The sequence below is a fragment of the Poeciliopsis prolifica genome, unplaced genomic scaffold (assembly GCF_027474105.1).
Source record: "Poeciliopsis prolifica strain line A6 unplaced genomic scaffold, Auburn_PproV2 SCAFFOLD006, whole genome shotgun sequence".
In the NCBI taxonomy this organism is placed as follows: domain Eukaryota; kingdom Metazoa; phylum Chordata; class Actinopteri; order Cyprinodontiformes; family Poeciliidae; genus Poeciliopsis; species Poeciliopsis prolifica.
Window position 1 is genome coordinate 12,605,288 of NW_026562381.1, and position 12,033 is coordinate 12,617,320.

The 12,033-nt window shown below is 37.2% G+C and overlaps 2 protein-coding genes across 3 annotated transcripts; one reads left to right on the plus strand and one right to left on the minus strand.

Moving 5' to 3' along the window:
* Positions 1–438: 438 nt before the first annotated feature.
* LOC129360678 (START domain-containing protein 10-like) lies at positions 439–4,876 on the plus strand. The gene is made up of 6 exons (XM_055031008.1): positions 439–727; positions 1,426–1,573; positions 1,849–1,952; positions 2,041–2,158; positions 2,230–2,282; positions 3,834–4,876. The coding sequence occupies exons 1-6, from the start codon at positions 569–571 to the stop codon at positions 4,038–4,040; spliced, it is 789 nt and encodes a 262-aa protein (XP_054886983.1). The 5' UTR covers positions 439–568; the 3' UTR covers positions 4,041–4,876.
* Positions 4,877–5,867: 991 nt separating this feature from the next.
* LOC129360679 (PDZ domain-containing protein 11) lies at positions 5,868–10,769 on the minus strand. Of its 2 annotated transcripts, none has more exons than XM_055031010.1 (6): positions 10,698–10,743; positions 10,251–10,358; positions 8,018–8,158; positions 7,834–7,932; positions 7,309–7,369; positions 5,868–6,803 (listed from the first exon to the last, which is right to left on the minus strand). In XM_055031010.1, the coding sequence occupies exons 2-6, from the start codon at positions 10,341–10,343 to the stop codon at positions 6,769–6,771; spliced, it is 429 nt and encodes a 142-aa protein (XP_054886985.1). In that variant the 5' UTR covers positions 10,344–10,358; positions 10,698–10,743; the 3' UTR covers positions 5,868–6,768. The 2 variants fall into 2 exon arrangements, with proteins under 2 accessions (XP_054886985.1, XP_054886984.1); XM_055031009.1 differs by having other exon boundaries at positions 5,869–6,803; positions 10,694–10,769.
* Between the last annotated feature and the right edge of the window lie 1,264 nt (positions 10,770–12,033).

A 12,033-nucleotide genomic window follows, 5' to 3' on the forward strand; every position in this document is an offset into this window, starting at 1 on the left:
AACTGGAGGGGAAAATAAGTCTTTATAACACAATCCTGGTGTTATTACAGCTTATTAGACTTTAATTATGCCTGATTTGATTTGTGAAAATATAATTTAAAGACACTTCCTTTGATTTACTGGTTGGTTCTAACAGTTTGTTTTTTCAGTGTACGCCTACCTTTTTAAAAAGTCGTGATGTGGCTACATCAACCTTGAGTAATCCTCACACACCCACTGTGTAAAGCCTCCCACAATTAAAGAATCCAGCTCTTAGTTTCTCCCCCCTGCAGAAAATCTCTTTTATTGTTTAACTAATGGCGCCTGTTGCCACTTTGCTTAGACCTGTGTATTAGGGCGGGGCCTGGCCCTTTTTCTCTCCTTTTACGCACACCTGGATTCCGGAAGCGCGCTCGCGTCAGAGGGAGAGGCTGTCATTGTTCAGAGGAATGGCTCAGGAATCCTGCCCGACTCGATCGGTGCCTATAAATCCATCAAGGCAGAGACAGGCAGCCGCAGAGCAACCCTGACCGACTGGCGAAGGATCTCTTACTGGACTGAACGGAGCTGAGATTTACTTTATTATAAAATGAGTATTTTACCCAAGGAGGAGGCATTTGAGGACTTCAAGAGGCAATGTTTGGCCTCCGAGAACTGGCTGAGTAAATATGACAGTAATGGAAAGCAAGTTTGGATCGAAGTTCTTCCAGACAGGGGGATCAACTCACCCAAAGTCCATAAAATCAAGGTAAGTTACTTTAAATGCTGATTACCTGTTGCTCCTTTTTAAGCCAGATTGTTAGCTAATGCGCCCCAGTGGTTCTCAAATCAGCAAACTTTTGAGATCCTCTTCAGAAATGAAGTGCACTGCAAAAATGGGCAGCAGTGAATAAAAAACATGGTCCAGTGTCCAGGAGCTCTACTGACACTTTGCCAGAAGCTTTTCTAAAATGCATCTGTAATTGTCATGAAACTCACCTGGCGTTTCCATGGGACTTATTACTACTTTTCAGCATCCTAAATTACAGGTAAGTTTAATAATAGCTGCAAAGAAATGATAGGTATGTAGCAGATAAGCTCAACGTGAGATCAGTTTAAGTTCATGTAAGTTCCAGGAAAGCTGCTTGCTGTTTACATGAAAGGTACAGAAAACTTCCAAGAATTTATCTTGATAAAAAACAAGCAAGATTTTTGAGCATGTCATGCAAGTTCCACAAAAGCGTCTTCAAGTTGCAGAACGTAACCTCTAGAGTTTCATTAAAACACAAGCCGTAATATGCAATGCAATAGATAAGAGAACAGACACATTTATGGCACAAAAAGATGTCTTTACTAGTTTATTGATTTATTAGTAATGTTTACTCTGCTTCTTTGTGAGGTGGAAGATGAAAAGATTAGAAAGATGTTTCATAGTATACGTTTTAATAAATGCCGTTCCCGTTTCAGTGTAGAATAAACATCGATGATGTGCCGGCTGCCACCATGTACGACGTTATTCATGACGGTCAGTACCGTAAGGAATGGGACACCAACATGATAGAGAGTTACGACATCGGCCGGCTCTCTGGCAACGCGGATGTGGGCTACTACTCATGTGAGTACTCCTTGCTGTTCGTTTAACGTGAAGGCTTTGCTTTACAGTTTTACAATTTCTTGATTTCCTTAGTTAAAACCACCACTTGTAGCCTCCTGTGTGAGACATCGCCACTGCGTTTCCTCTTTCCACAAACCTGTTGCTCCTGTTCAGACTTTCCCATGAAGACTGACTGAGTGGCTTCTTGTCTCACCAGCCTATTTATTGTCACAACACATGAAAGCGAAAAACTAATGATAAATATTATGTTTTTACTTTTTCGCCTCCATATGCAGGGCGCTGTCCAAAGCCGATAAAGAACAGAGACGTGGTGACTCTGCGTTCATGGCAGGTGAAGGGGGATGAGTACATTGTTATGAACTTCTCTGTCAAACACCCGGTATGCATCTTCCTCCAAACAACTTAATCTAATGTTCACACATCTGTTTTTCTCACTATTTTTGCAACTTTGTGTGTCTTGCTTGCAGGACTTCCCGATAAAAAGCAAATTTGTAAGAGCAGTGTCCATCCTGACCGGTTATTATGTCAAAGCCACAGGACCAAACAGCTGTATTTTCATTTATCTTTCACAAGCTGACCCAAAAGGTACGGAAACACCAAGCCAGACCCTGAAAATCCTTAGACATTTGTATCTCATTTTTGTGTTTTTCTTGAAGGTTCTCTACCGAAATGGGTGGTGAACAAAGCATCCCAGGTCCTCGCTCCTCGGGTGAGTTCTGCCACAAATTTAAACGGGTCAAGACCGCAACAGCTTAAATCGGCTCGCAAAACGCGTATCGGCGTTCCTGCAGATGTGGGTGTGTGTCCCTTACGAGAACATAAAACGTACACGTGTGAGAGGTCTGAGTTCGTGTCTCATGTGTCTCCAGCAACAATGGTAGCCATAGAAACACAACTGAAGGGCCTGGTCCAGGTAAAACCTGCTGCTGACAAAGGAGAATCTCAGCTCAAGATGTTTCCTGGTCGCCCAGCAGAACCCGTTCCCCAGGTTTCAGATCTTGCATCTGTTGAAATTATTTAGACACGTTTAAAAGTTCTTGGAGCTGCTTATGGCCTGGAGCGAAGCAGAAATGCAGAGCTACAAGCGTCCCCCTTTCTGAGGACGGGAGGCATTATACTTTGAATAGGAGCTGATAAAAAATCTTGGCACAATAAAATCATAAAATGAGAAAACAATGCATTTTGTGAGCTTTGGCGTCATAGCTAGCATGAAAAACAAAAAGGATGTCAACTTCAGCCTCGTTGTAATTCTAGCAGAAACAAAACAAAATCAGTAGAAAGATAAATCAGAAAACATTTATGCACTTCAACACTCGATTCATTGGGAGTGTTAATCATTTTATGTATGAAACCAAGACATTTTCTAATGACTGCATCACATTCTGGTCATTCTGTCCCATGACAATTTTGAACTTCTAAAGCTTTTGCCAGAGAAACTGGACATTTAGTACCAACCATAAGTTATACTTCTGCAAACCCTCAAACGAGTCCTTGTCCTGTTTGCAGTTCTTTATTTTAAAGTTTTGGTCTACCAAAAAGTTGCGTATGTAAATATAATGACCTCGCTTCAGTTCTTGCTTGTAATGTGGATATTCACAACTTCATTTGAAAACTGATTCAGGTTCTTTAATTTAATTTGCTGTATGTTAACTGTGCTGCAAGGAAACATGGTTTACTGCTGCTGCTCAGTTATTTTGGTGTGATCAGAGGTCATAGTTTTGTATCTTTCATATGGATCTGATCATTAACCTGATCTGATAAATGGGGGATCAGATCATTGCTTATGGGATCAGAACCATAAACAATGAAAACAAGTTCCAAAATAAAAGTATATGCATTAAGTTTTTGGATCGTGTGTCTTTCTAGTTGGCTAGTGAAATCTTTGGTAAAGTTTATGTGAGGTAAAGGTTTTATGAGTGTTGAATCACACATAAAACCATTATTTGCTTTTTTATGTCTTTGATCAAAAAGAGACAATGTTACAAAGCAGCCAAATATATAAATGCTGGGTGCTTAATGAGATTCATTTTTGCCTTTTGCGCAGTTTTAAAGCCAGTTAGAATATGTGTAATTGTTTTTCCACTTGGTGAAAGAGTGAGTTTCTCAGTCTTTCTCGTTTGACTAAGCCACCTTCAATATAATCTGTCGCAGTGATACGTAAACCTTTTACCTTCAGCAATGTTTGCTGAGAGTGGAGGTGTGGCAGAAATCTTTTCCGTCATAAAGCAGCCGTTCTGATCGTCATCTCTTATCTTTCCAGGTGTTGAGTAGCGTGCACCAGGCGGGAAAGAACTACCCAGCATGGAAAAAGAAGAACTCTCCGGACGTGAAGGCCTGGCTCAACCCGGAGCAGAACAAGCTCCCCTACATTAACTCTGCCTTGCTGTCCATACAGAGAGCGGACTCTCTCGAAAACGTGGATGAAAGCTCCAAACTGGACGATCAGGACGCTGAAGACAGCAGCTAAAAGTCGCACAAGTGAAAACGGAAAGGTGGCCGAAAAGAGAGATTGGGGGTGACCTGTATATAATGTTTTTTAAAAGAGACTTTAAGACTCCCAGCTTTCTGCGATATCACCGAGATCCTTCAGCTTTATATCAGTGTGCCTTGTAGGAGTATGAAGTGTTTACAAAAGTCTTAATGCAGAAAAGAGCTCTGATCAAGGTACCATTCACCTCTTTGAGTCTAAGCTTGTGTGCAGGAACAGAGGTGGTGGATATTTTTAAAGAAGTACAACACAACGGGTCTGTGGCCAGGGTATTTATTTTCTACCTATGAAAAAAATCACAAAGTTTAATGTGAAGGGAAATGGAGTATGACTGTTAAATGTTGGCATATTGTTGGTGTCTGTAAACTAAAGATTAGACCATGCTTAATTCCTAAAGTGCAACTTTCTATTAGAACCTGAGACTTTCTTTATTTTCGAAACTCATGGCCAGTTAAAATGATACAACGCAGGTTTTGTGTTAGTATGTTGACAGAAATTTGCCAGTTTTTCAGGAAAATACCATGTACTATTTCATTATTGATGGTTAGATTTGTCCCTTTCAATATGTAATGAAGTGCAATGGAGTAACATATGCCAAAGTCATTCCCTCAAAGAGAAACATTTTATGTAAATAGCAATGTCGGTTAACAGTTTGAGTGTGGTTGAAGCCATGATTGGAATTTTATTGTATTTATTTATTACACTAAACTGATGAAGCCACGATTGTAATGATGCCTGTTTGGCTGAAGTTTTTTTTTTATGTTTTCAGAATATTTCAGGTTGACTTTTTAAAAATAAACTAAAAATGCTCGACATACCACAGTGATCATTTCTATTGACTGGATTCCTCTGATAAGGCCGGTTTCTCTGCAGACCGAGTGGAGCGAGTTCTGCGACTCATTCTGGAACAAACCAGTTCGTTTTCAGATCTAGTGCCGGTTCTTCCAGTGCACAGAAAAGCTTCCTGCCCTGGTCATTCATGTTTTACATGCCACGTTGCAAATCATAATGAGTCAAGTTTAAATGATGAACCCAAAATTACAGTTTTAATAAAAGTTTGTGCAAATGCTTGGCAAACTTTTGTATTTTTATGTAATGCACAGAATGTTTCTTAGTGCAGAGTGGCAAACATTTTTGTTTGTACTTTTCTTTTGATATTAACAAATACTGGTATCAATCCAATTAATCTACAAAGAAACCAGAAATTATTCCACAAACTGTGTGCAACCGTTTTCAAGTATTTAAATCAATTCTGCACCTTACTTTGGCACATGAAGCATGTAATATTTGGTAACAACTAAGGGCTTTCTCAACATCTTTGCAGCCTTATTGTTGCAACACATAATACAATTTTTTTAAAGTGTACTTCTGAACCTGAAAGTATCACTTAATTTCTGTGGCCGCACTGCAAAAGACTCCTCTGCTGAAGAAAAAGCATGTAGAAGTATGCTTTAAGGTACAGGTGTGAAACTCGAGCCCTGGAGGGCAACTGCCCCGCAATGTTTAGATGTGCCTCTGCTCAATAGAATAATCAGGTCACTAGCAAGGCTCTGGAAAACTGATCTGCACAAGAAGGAGCTAATTAATTCCAGTGTTTTGTACCTGTGGCACATCTTAAAACTGCAGGACAGCAGCTCTTGAGGACTGGAGTTTGACTCCCCTGCTTTAAGGGATATAGCTGAAAATTTAGACAAGCCAGGAAAAAAAAAGTACTAGGAATGTGTAGTTTGATCAGATAAGATCAGATTAACTCTTTGGAGGTCAGTGTACACCTTGTTTGGAAGAGAATTTTACTTTATATCATCCCAAAGAGGAAATGAGGCTTTCTACTAAGTACTAAATAAGTTACAATATTTGTTCCCTGTGTTAAAATATCTAATTGGCTCATTTGTCATAAATTCCTGGCATGTAATGATTACCTGGGCTGTTACGACACCTGGTGCAAAGTTTATGTCAACATCCTCCAGAGAAACACAAGGGACATTGATACTGAAAGATGAACGTAGTTAAACATGCAGTGCACTGAAATTCTTAAAGAATGTTTCTTTATTATGAACATTTCATAATAAATGTATAACAATGTCTTATGAAGCCATGTTAACCTTTTGGCTCCTGAGTTTGTTCATGTATATTTAATCGAAAAACTGTACAAAAATGGCATAATGTTAAAATTAGTATTCGTATTTACAGTTTTTATAATTTCTTACACAATTACAATATTTGATAAATACTCAAAAACTTGTAAGGTGACGCAAACACAAATATAAAAAATTTATCAGAAGTCTCGCACAATTTGCTCTTATTATTTCCGTCAGTGTTTTAATGTTTTGTTTTAGTGTCTAATGTCAAGATTAGTGCACTAACTGTGCCATTTGGGATTTCAAAATGCTATTAAACATAGATGAGATGTTATCAGTACTAAATTACATTAAAAACTTCTTTTAAAAAAACAATAATGGAGATTAAAATGATACATTTTCAAATGCAAAGCATAACACTATATGATTGGACCACAATGTGGCAGAAACGATGAAATATCGCAGTACATCTGACAATATTTCACCATCTTTCACCACTACACCAGAGAACATGGAGGAGTTTGAATGACACCAACAATCTGTCATCTTGAAGCTGCGATGAAGTGCTTAGGAGTCAGTAGAAGCAGAAAATGACGTCGAATGAAGTGTTTTAGGAACGCTGCTGCCACCTAGTGGACAGTTCTCTCCTTTTGTCTCTGGTAGTCTGATGAGAGGAGCAGAGAAAACCATTATTCAGTTGAAAAACGAATCATTATGAGAGAATTCAGGAAAGCATTTATGTTTTTCTTCTTGAAACTTTTTAAGATCCAACAGATTTTGATCTTAATACGCTGGTGTTACAGCAGGATGATATCTGCTGAGGATCATCCAAATCCTGAGAGATATACTTTTCTTTCAAAATACTCAAATGCAGAAAAAGGTACATAAAGCTCAGGCAGGTTAGGAAAATGGAAGATTTAATCAAAGCCAAACAAGATAGAGCATGTTGACTGGATAGGGTTCAAATTACTAGTTGAATGTGTTTGAGTACAAAGAAAAACATTTATGTTATCACAGCTTAGATCAGTGTTACAACAGGGTTTTCCACACATTTTATCTGATAATGTCAATTCTTTACTCCTCCTGTAGCCTGCAAAAACATTCACTGAATAAAACCAGACAAACCAAATCTGTAAACTTACTTTGTATTTATGAAACAAAACACTTACTGTAGGGAAAGAAGCGAACCTTCATCACAATTTCCCGAGCGGTCTTCAGAATCTCTACCGCCTAAAGAGGGCGACAAACGTTTTCAGTGACTGGTGATTTACTTCACGACTTGCACGACTCGTTCCTCAAACTTTTAAAATGTAACGTGCTTAAACAGAATGGAAGCTTTGTCACAGCTCAGTTTATATCCACGTTTACAAATAATGATCTTCTATCCTCACAATCTCATATAAAATTTCACCACAGATCTCTAGGAAGGAGTTTTGAATGAGGGCAAATTGGGGCAATTGTATTGGCAACTGCTAAAAATGAAAAAAGCGTAAACTAAAAACATTAGACTTTACATTTTAGACTAAATATATCAATATTGTCTTTTGTCAAACCTAAGCAGTGAGATGATAATCCAAATATGTTGCAACTGAACCAGTGGACAATTCAGACCAGATAACATGAAGAAAAATGCACAAAAACTACAACAACACATTTCAGAAACTTCAACTTCCACTGGATCTGCCGTGACTTACTCTCGAGTGCTCTATGTCTTGGAAATCCACATCATTCACAGAGAGAACCTGATCTCCTTCCTGCAATCCTGCTCTGTGGGCATCTGAATCTGGGACCACCTGGCACCACAAAAGACACAAAATAATATTCATTACCACAACAAAATAAAAGTTTAGGAGGCACGCTCACTACGCCTGCACACACCTTGGATATAAAGATCCCTAGTTGCGACGCCTTGCCTCCTCGGATGTTAAAACCCAGCTGGGCTCCTGGAGGTTTCTTCAACACGATGGTGCGAGGGAGGAACTGGGTGAGCTCGTTGTTGTAGTCTGGGTGATGAACCCTCTAACAGGGAACCAAGAAATACACAGTGAAGCCCAGAAACTTACCTACATGGTGTGACTGCTAAAGCAGTTGCTATATGACAGAATAATAAGAGAATTGCTCATTTAAGTTGGATGTTTTAGAGATGTAAGTTTAACAAAAAAAAATGAAATAAAACAGACACCTTATTTAAAACGGTAGCATTACAAGACTAACCCTGTTAACTGATTTAACTGTAAAAGTGTAATGAACAAGTCTAAGCAGGACACACAAGATAATCAGTTACTATTATCTGTTATCGTTACCGTCTTTGTCCAAATGTTACTCAACCAGGAGAAACCGTTAAGTCTGTCTGTACATCCTTACCAGAGTTCAACAGCTTTCAGATGCGATAATATTTGAAGACATCGTCATATTTTCAGCAAAAGGTGAAAGTCAGTTGACTTCTAAATACTGAACTGAAGCAGCAAAACAAATATTGTTTCCTGTGTGTCAGGTCATACATCGCTCCTGCCTTTGGTCCGTCTGTATTTGAACATTTTGAGTTTGTCTTTTTCTTTCTAAGCTGAAACTATCAACAATTTATAAACCAACAACTTGTCCTTTGACATATTTTCTTCTCACTAACTGAAAGCTTTGTTTTAAACATGTCTTCATGGTAGAAGACCCATTTAAAGTTGATGTTTATTTCCACGTTGATGGAGAAACTTGTCTTAGATGATATTCTGTTGAATTTTAGGAACAGATGCTTCTCTGCTACTGGTTCGAATCAACTTTATTTATTTCAGTGCATTTCAGTATTTTTATTTGACTAATTTAATAATGCATGCTTTTCTCCACTCTAATTTTCCTTCAAATTTCAAATGGACTCATGCAATAAGTGGTTTGACTGAATTTGTGAAGCTCTAGGCTTTTTTATATTTCAAAACAAAGATTTTCTGTAATTTCTAGTAAATCCTTAGACACAAAAGAAAACGTCAACACTGTATACAAAGAGATAGGAAGTAATAAAACTCTTAGGAAATTAAAAAAAATAAGTTTTGATGTGTTTACATATAAATTAAATAAATTCATCAAAAGGTTCTTCAATAAAACATCCTTATGCTATATCATATAGGTTGAGTTACTGCTAATAGTTAATGTCACTACCTTTCTGTCAAGGAAAGTAATTGTAGCCTGGACAATAAATAATCTGCATGCCCTTTTCCAATCTTCAGATCCTTAATTATTCCCCAGGGGCTGTAATTGTAGCTGGCCATGCTCTGGTAGCCTGCTAAAATCAGAAACCAGTTATTTTCTTTCGGCTCAGCAGCTGGGCAAAGGGCTATTTTTTTTAAAACCAGTACTGTAAACTTAGCTCTTGGCAAAAATTCAGTATCCCACTGTTCCTATGGGCTCCTACACTTTTTTCTTACTCACAAGAATGACAGATTTGGTAGTTTGCAAATACTTCAGACAGCAAGTATTTGTGTTAAAGACTTCATCCATCACTCTTTATAAGGCAACACAGTTTTAAAATTACACTTAGTCATATCTGTTAAATAAAGTACTCTAGCCAACAGCTGACTAATTAACTACCTAAAATCGTCATAATATTCTTGTCTCACTCCATGACAGAAACACGCAGTGTGCGAGACATGTTCTTAAAAGACAAAGTCAGTTAAGATTCTGCACAATAAGCACTTGGGAACTACTACTAAATTTAGTCATATTTCTGTTACATAATTTTATTATTAATTTTCACAAACAGAAGAAAAGGTGTCACAGATTTAAAAATTGAATTTAAGATAAGTGTTTAGTTTTAGGTTAATGTTATGATTTATATTGTGTGTGATATTTTATCCTGACATGTTGTTTTGTTTTCTTTTAAACTGTTTCATGTTATTTAAGGTCCATCTAGGGACATGCATTGCAAACTACCTAATGCTATAACTGTTAGTGTTTAGTTTTTGCTTAGACTTAACATTTGTCTCCATGCAAATAAACAAAGAAAACAAGAAGAAACTACTGAATAACCAAGGTTCAAACTTGGAAAGTAAAAGAGTTATAGTTTTAATTAAAAAAATAAACTACAAATGGCATATTTATTTCAATAGTTTATGTCTCGTCTTACCTCCTGAGGAGGAATCCAAGCCGGTGGGTTTTCATATGAAGGCAGGAAAACCACTGGGAGCTGATAGTCATCATAAGGAATCTTCTGATCCATCGTTCATTTGAACTCCTAGCGATACACAAGTTCATCAATATCTAACATTCACTGCTCATTTCTACCAGAAATGTCTCGTAAGAAATCGGCACTATATTAACCTAAGCAGAGTTCAGTAAAACATCTTTTATGTCTTATTAAAAACAACTGAAAACTCATATCAGTTAGCAGTTGCTACAAAATAGATGCTAACCCAAGCTACTTCGGCTGGACAAACCAACTTTTCAACACGTTTCAACCACATCTTCAGTTTCTAATCTGTATCTCAGCATTGTTACCCAAATTTCTTAAATGATTGCATAGCATATTTTGAAAAAATATGAAAAGAGAAAGATGAAAGTTTCTGTTACCTGCCTGGTAAGCTAACAGTTTGCGCTTCTTCTCCTTCTTCTCCTGCGTCACTAGAGGAATCCAGCTCGTTGTCGCCACCTACTGCCAGGAATCATTATCAACTTTTTTCTTCTATTAAAATATGAAGAAAACCTATTCTAACAAGTTCTTATTTTAAAAATAACGAAAAGAGACGCCCTCACATATAAAAAAAAGTATTAAAACTAAGTAATTCAGTTGTACTGTTTGCTAATGAGACTTACACTGGGGAATATGTGTTCTTGACATGTTAATAATTACATACTTTATTGTTTTTTGTGATTAATCACACTCCGAGTCTTGTAGGATGCCTTACTGTTCGATTCATACTACAATTTAAGCTTGCATGACTAATATCACCTTTCATCTTTCTCCTTAAATTTTCTGACATACTCACTGTTTCTTTTAATAGAGTAATATATCTTACTGCCAGGAAGTTTTACTCCTCTTTTTTACAGATTTTTTAATTTCCTCTCATCAGTCCAGGTTTTTTTATAAGACACACATAAATCTGTCATTGTTTGTTTGTTTTTTTAACACAAGCCTTGGTGTTTGTTTGGGGTTTTTTGTTTTTTCTGTTTTTGCATATTATTCCACCCACATTCCCAAGAAGCACAGCACAAGTTCAGCCAAACATTTCCTGACAATGACAACTGCTCTTCTGTTTAGCTTCTTGGAAAAAGCAACAAATACAAGAGGGACGGTTTGCAGACATGAGATGAAGTGTTGACATTTTAAGAACATTTTCTTCTTTAAGTTTCCTCATAGTTTAATGCCACACATTGTCATCATTCCAGTTAAGAAAATCCAACTGTGTTTTGTTTCCCAACATCTTGCCAATACACTGCCTAAATAATGATTATGTGCATCATTAAATGTTGCATGAAAGCCTGTCTAATGATAGTTGAGAAATTCAGGGAAATTGGAGCTGTGATGGTTACAAAGTCATAAAGGTGCTGGGAGGAAGGACCTGAGACAATGCTTCTTTGTTCCCATAGTAAAGATATGCAATATGATAAATATTATGTAGAACCAAGTAGGAAAAAAAGCTAAATTTCCTTATATTTAAGCATTCTTGAGGTTTATACAGATCTTTTCTAAAACTCCTGAAACTACTTTTTTAGTTTCAGTGAGAATGCCTGCAGCAGCATTCTGGATCAGCTGCAGCAACTCATGTTTTGCTTACATTTGGATGCAGTTCATCCACACAACAATTTGGTCATAGGTTAATGTTGCTGTTTATATTTGATTTTCTGAAATAAAATGTAGCTACAGTCATCCTGATTAATACAGTTTCAGATGTGTATCACTAAATGGCAAA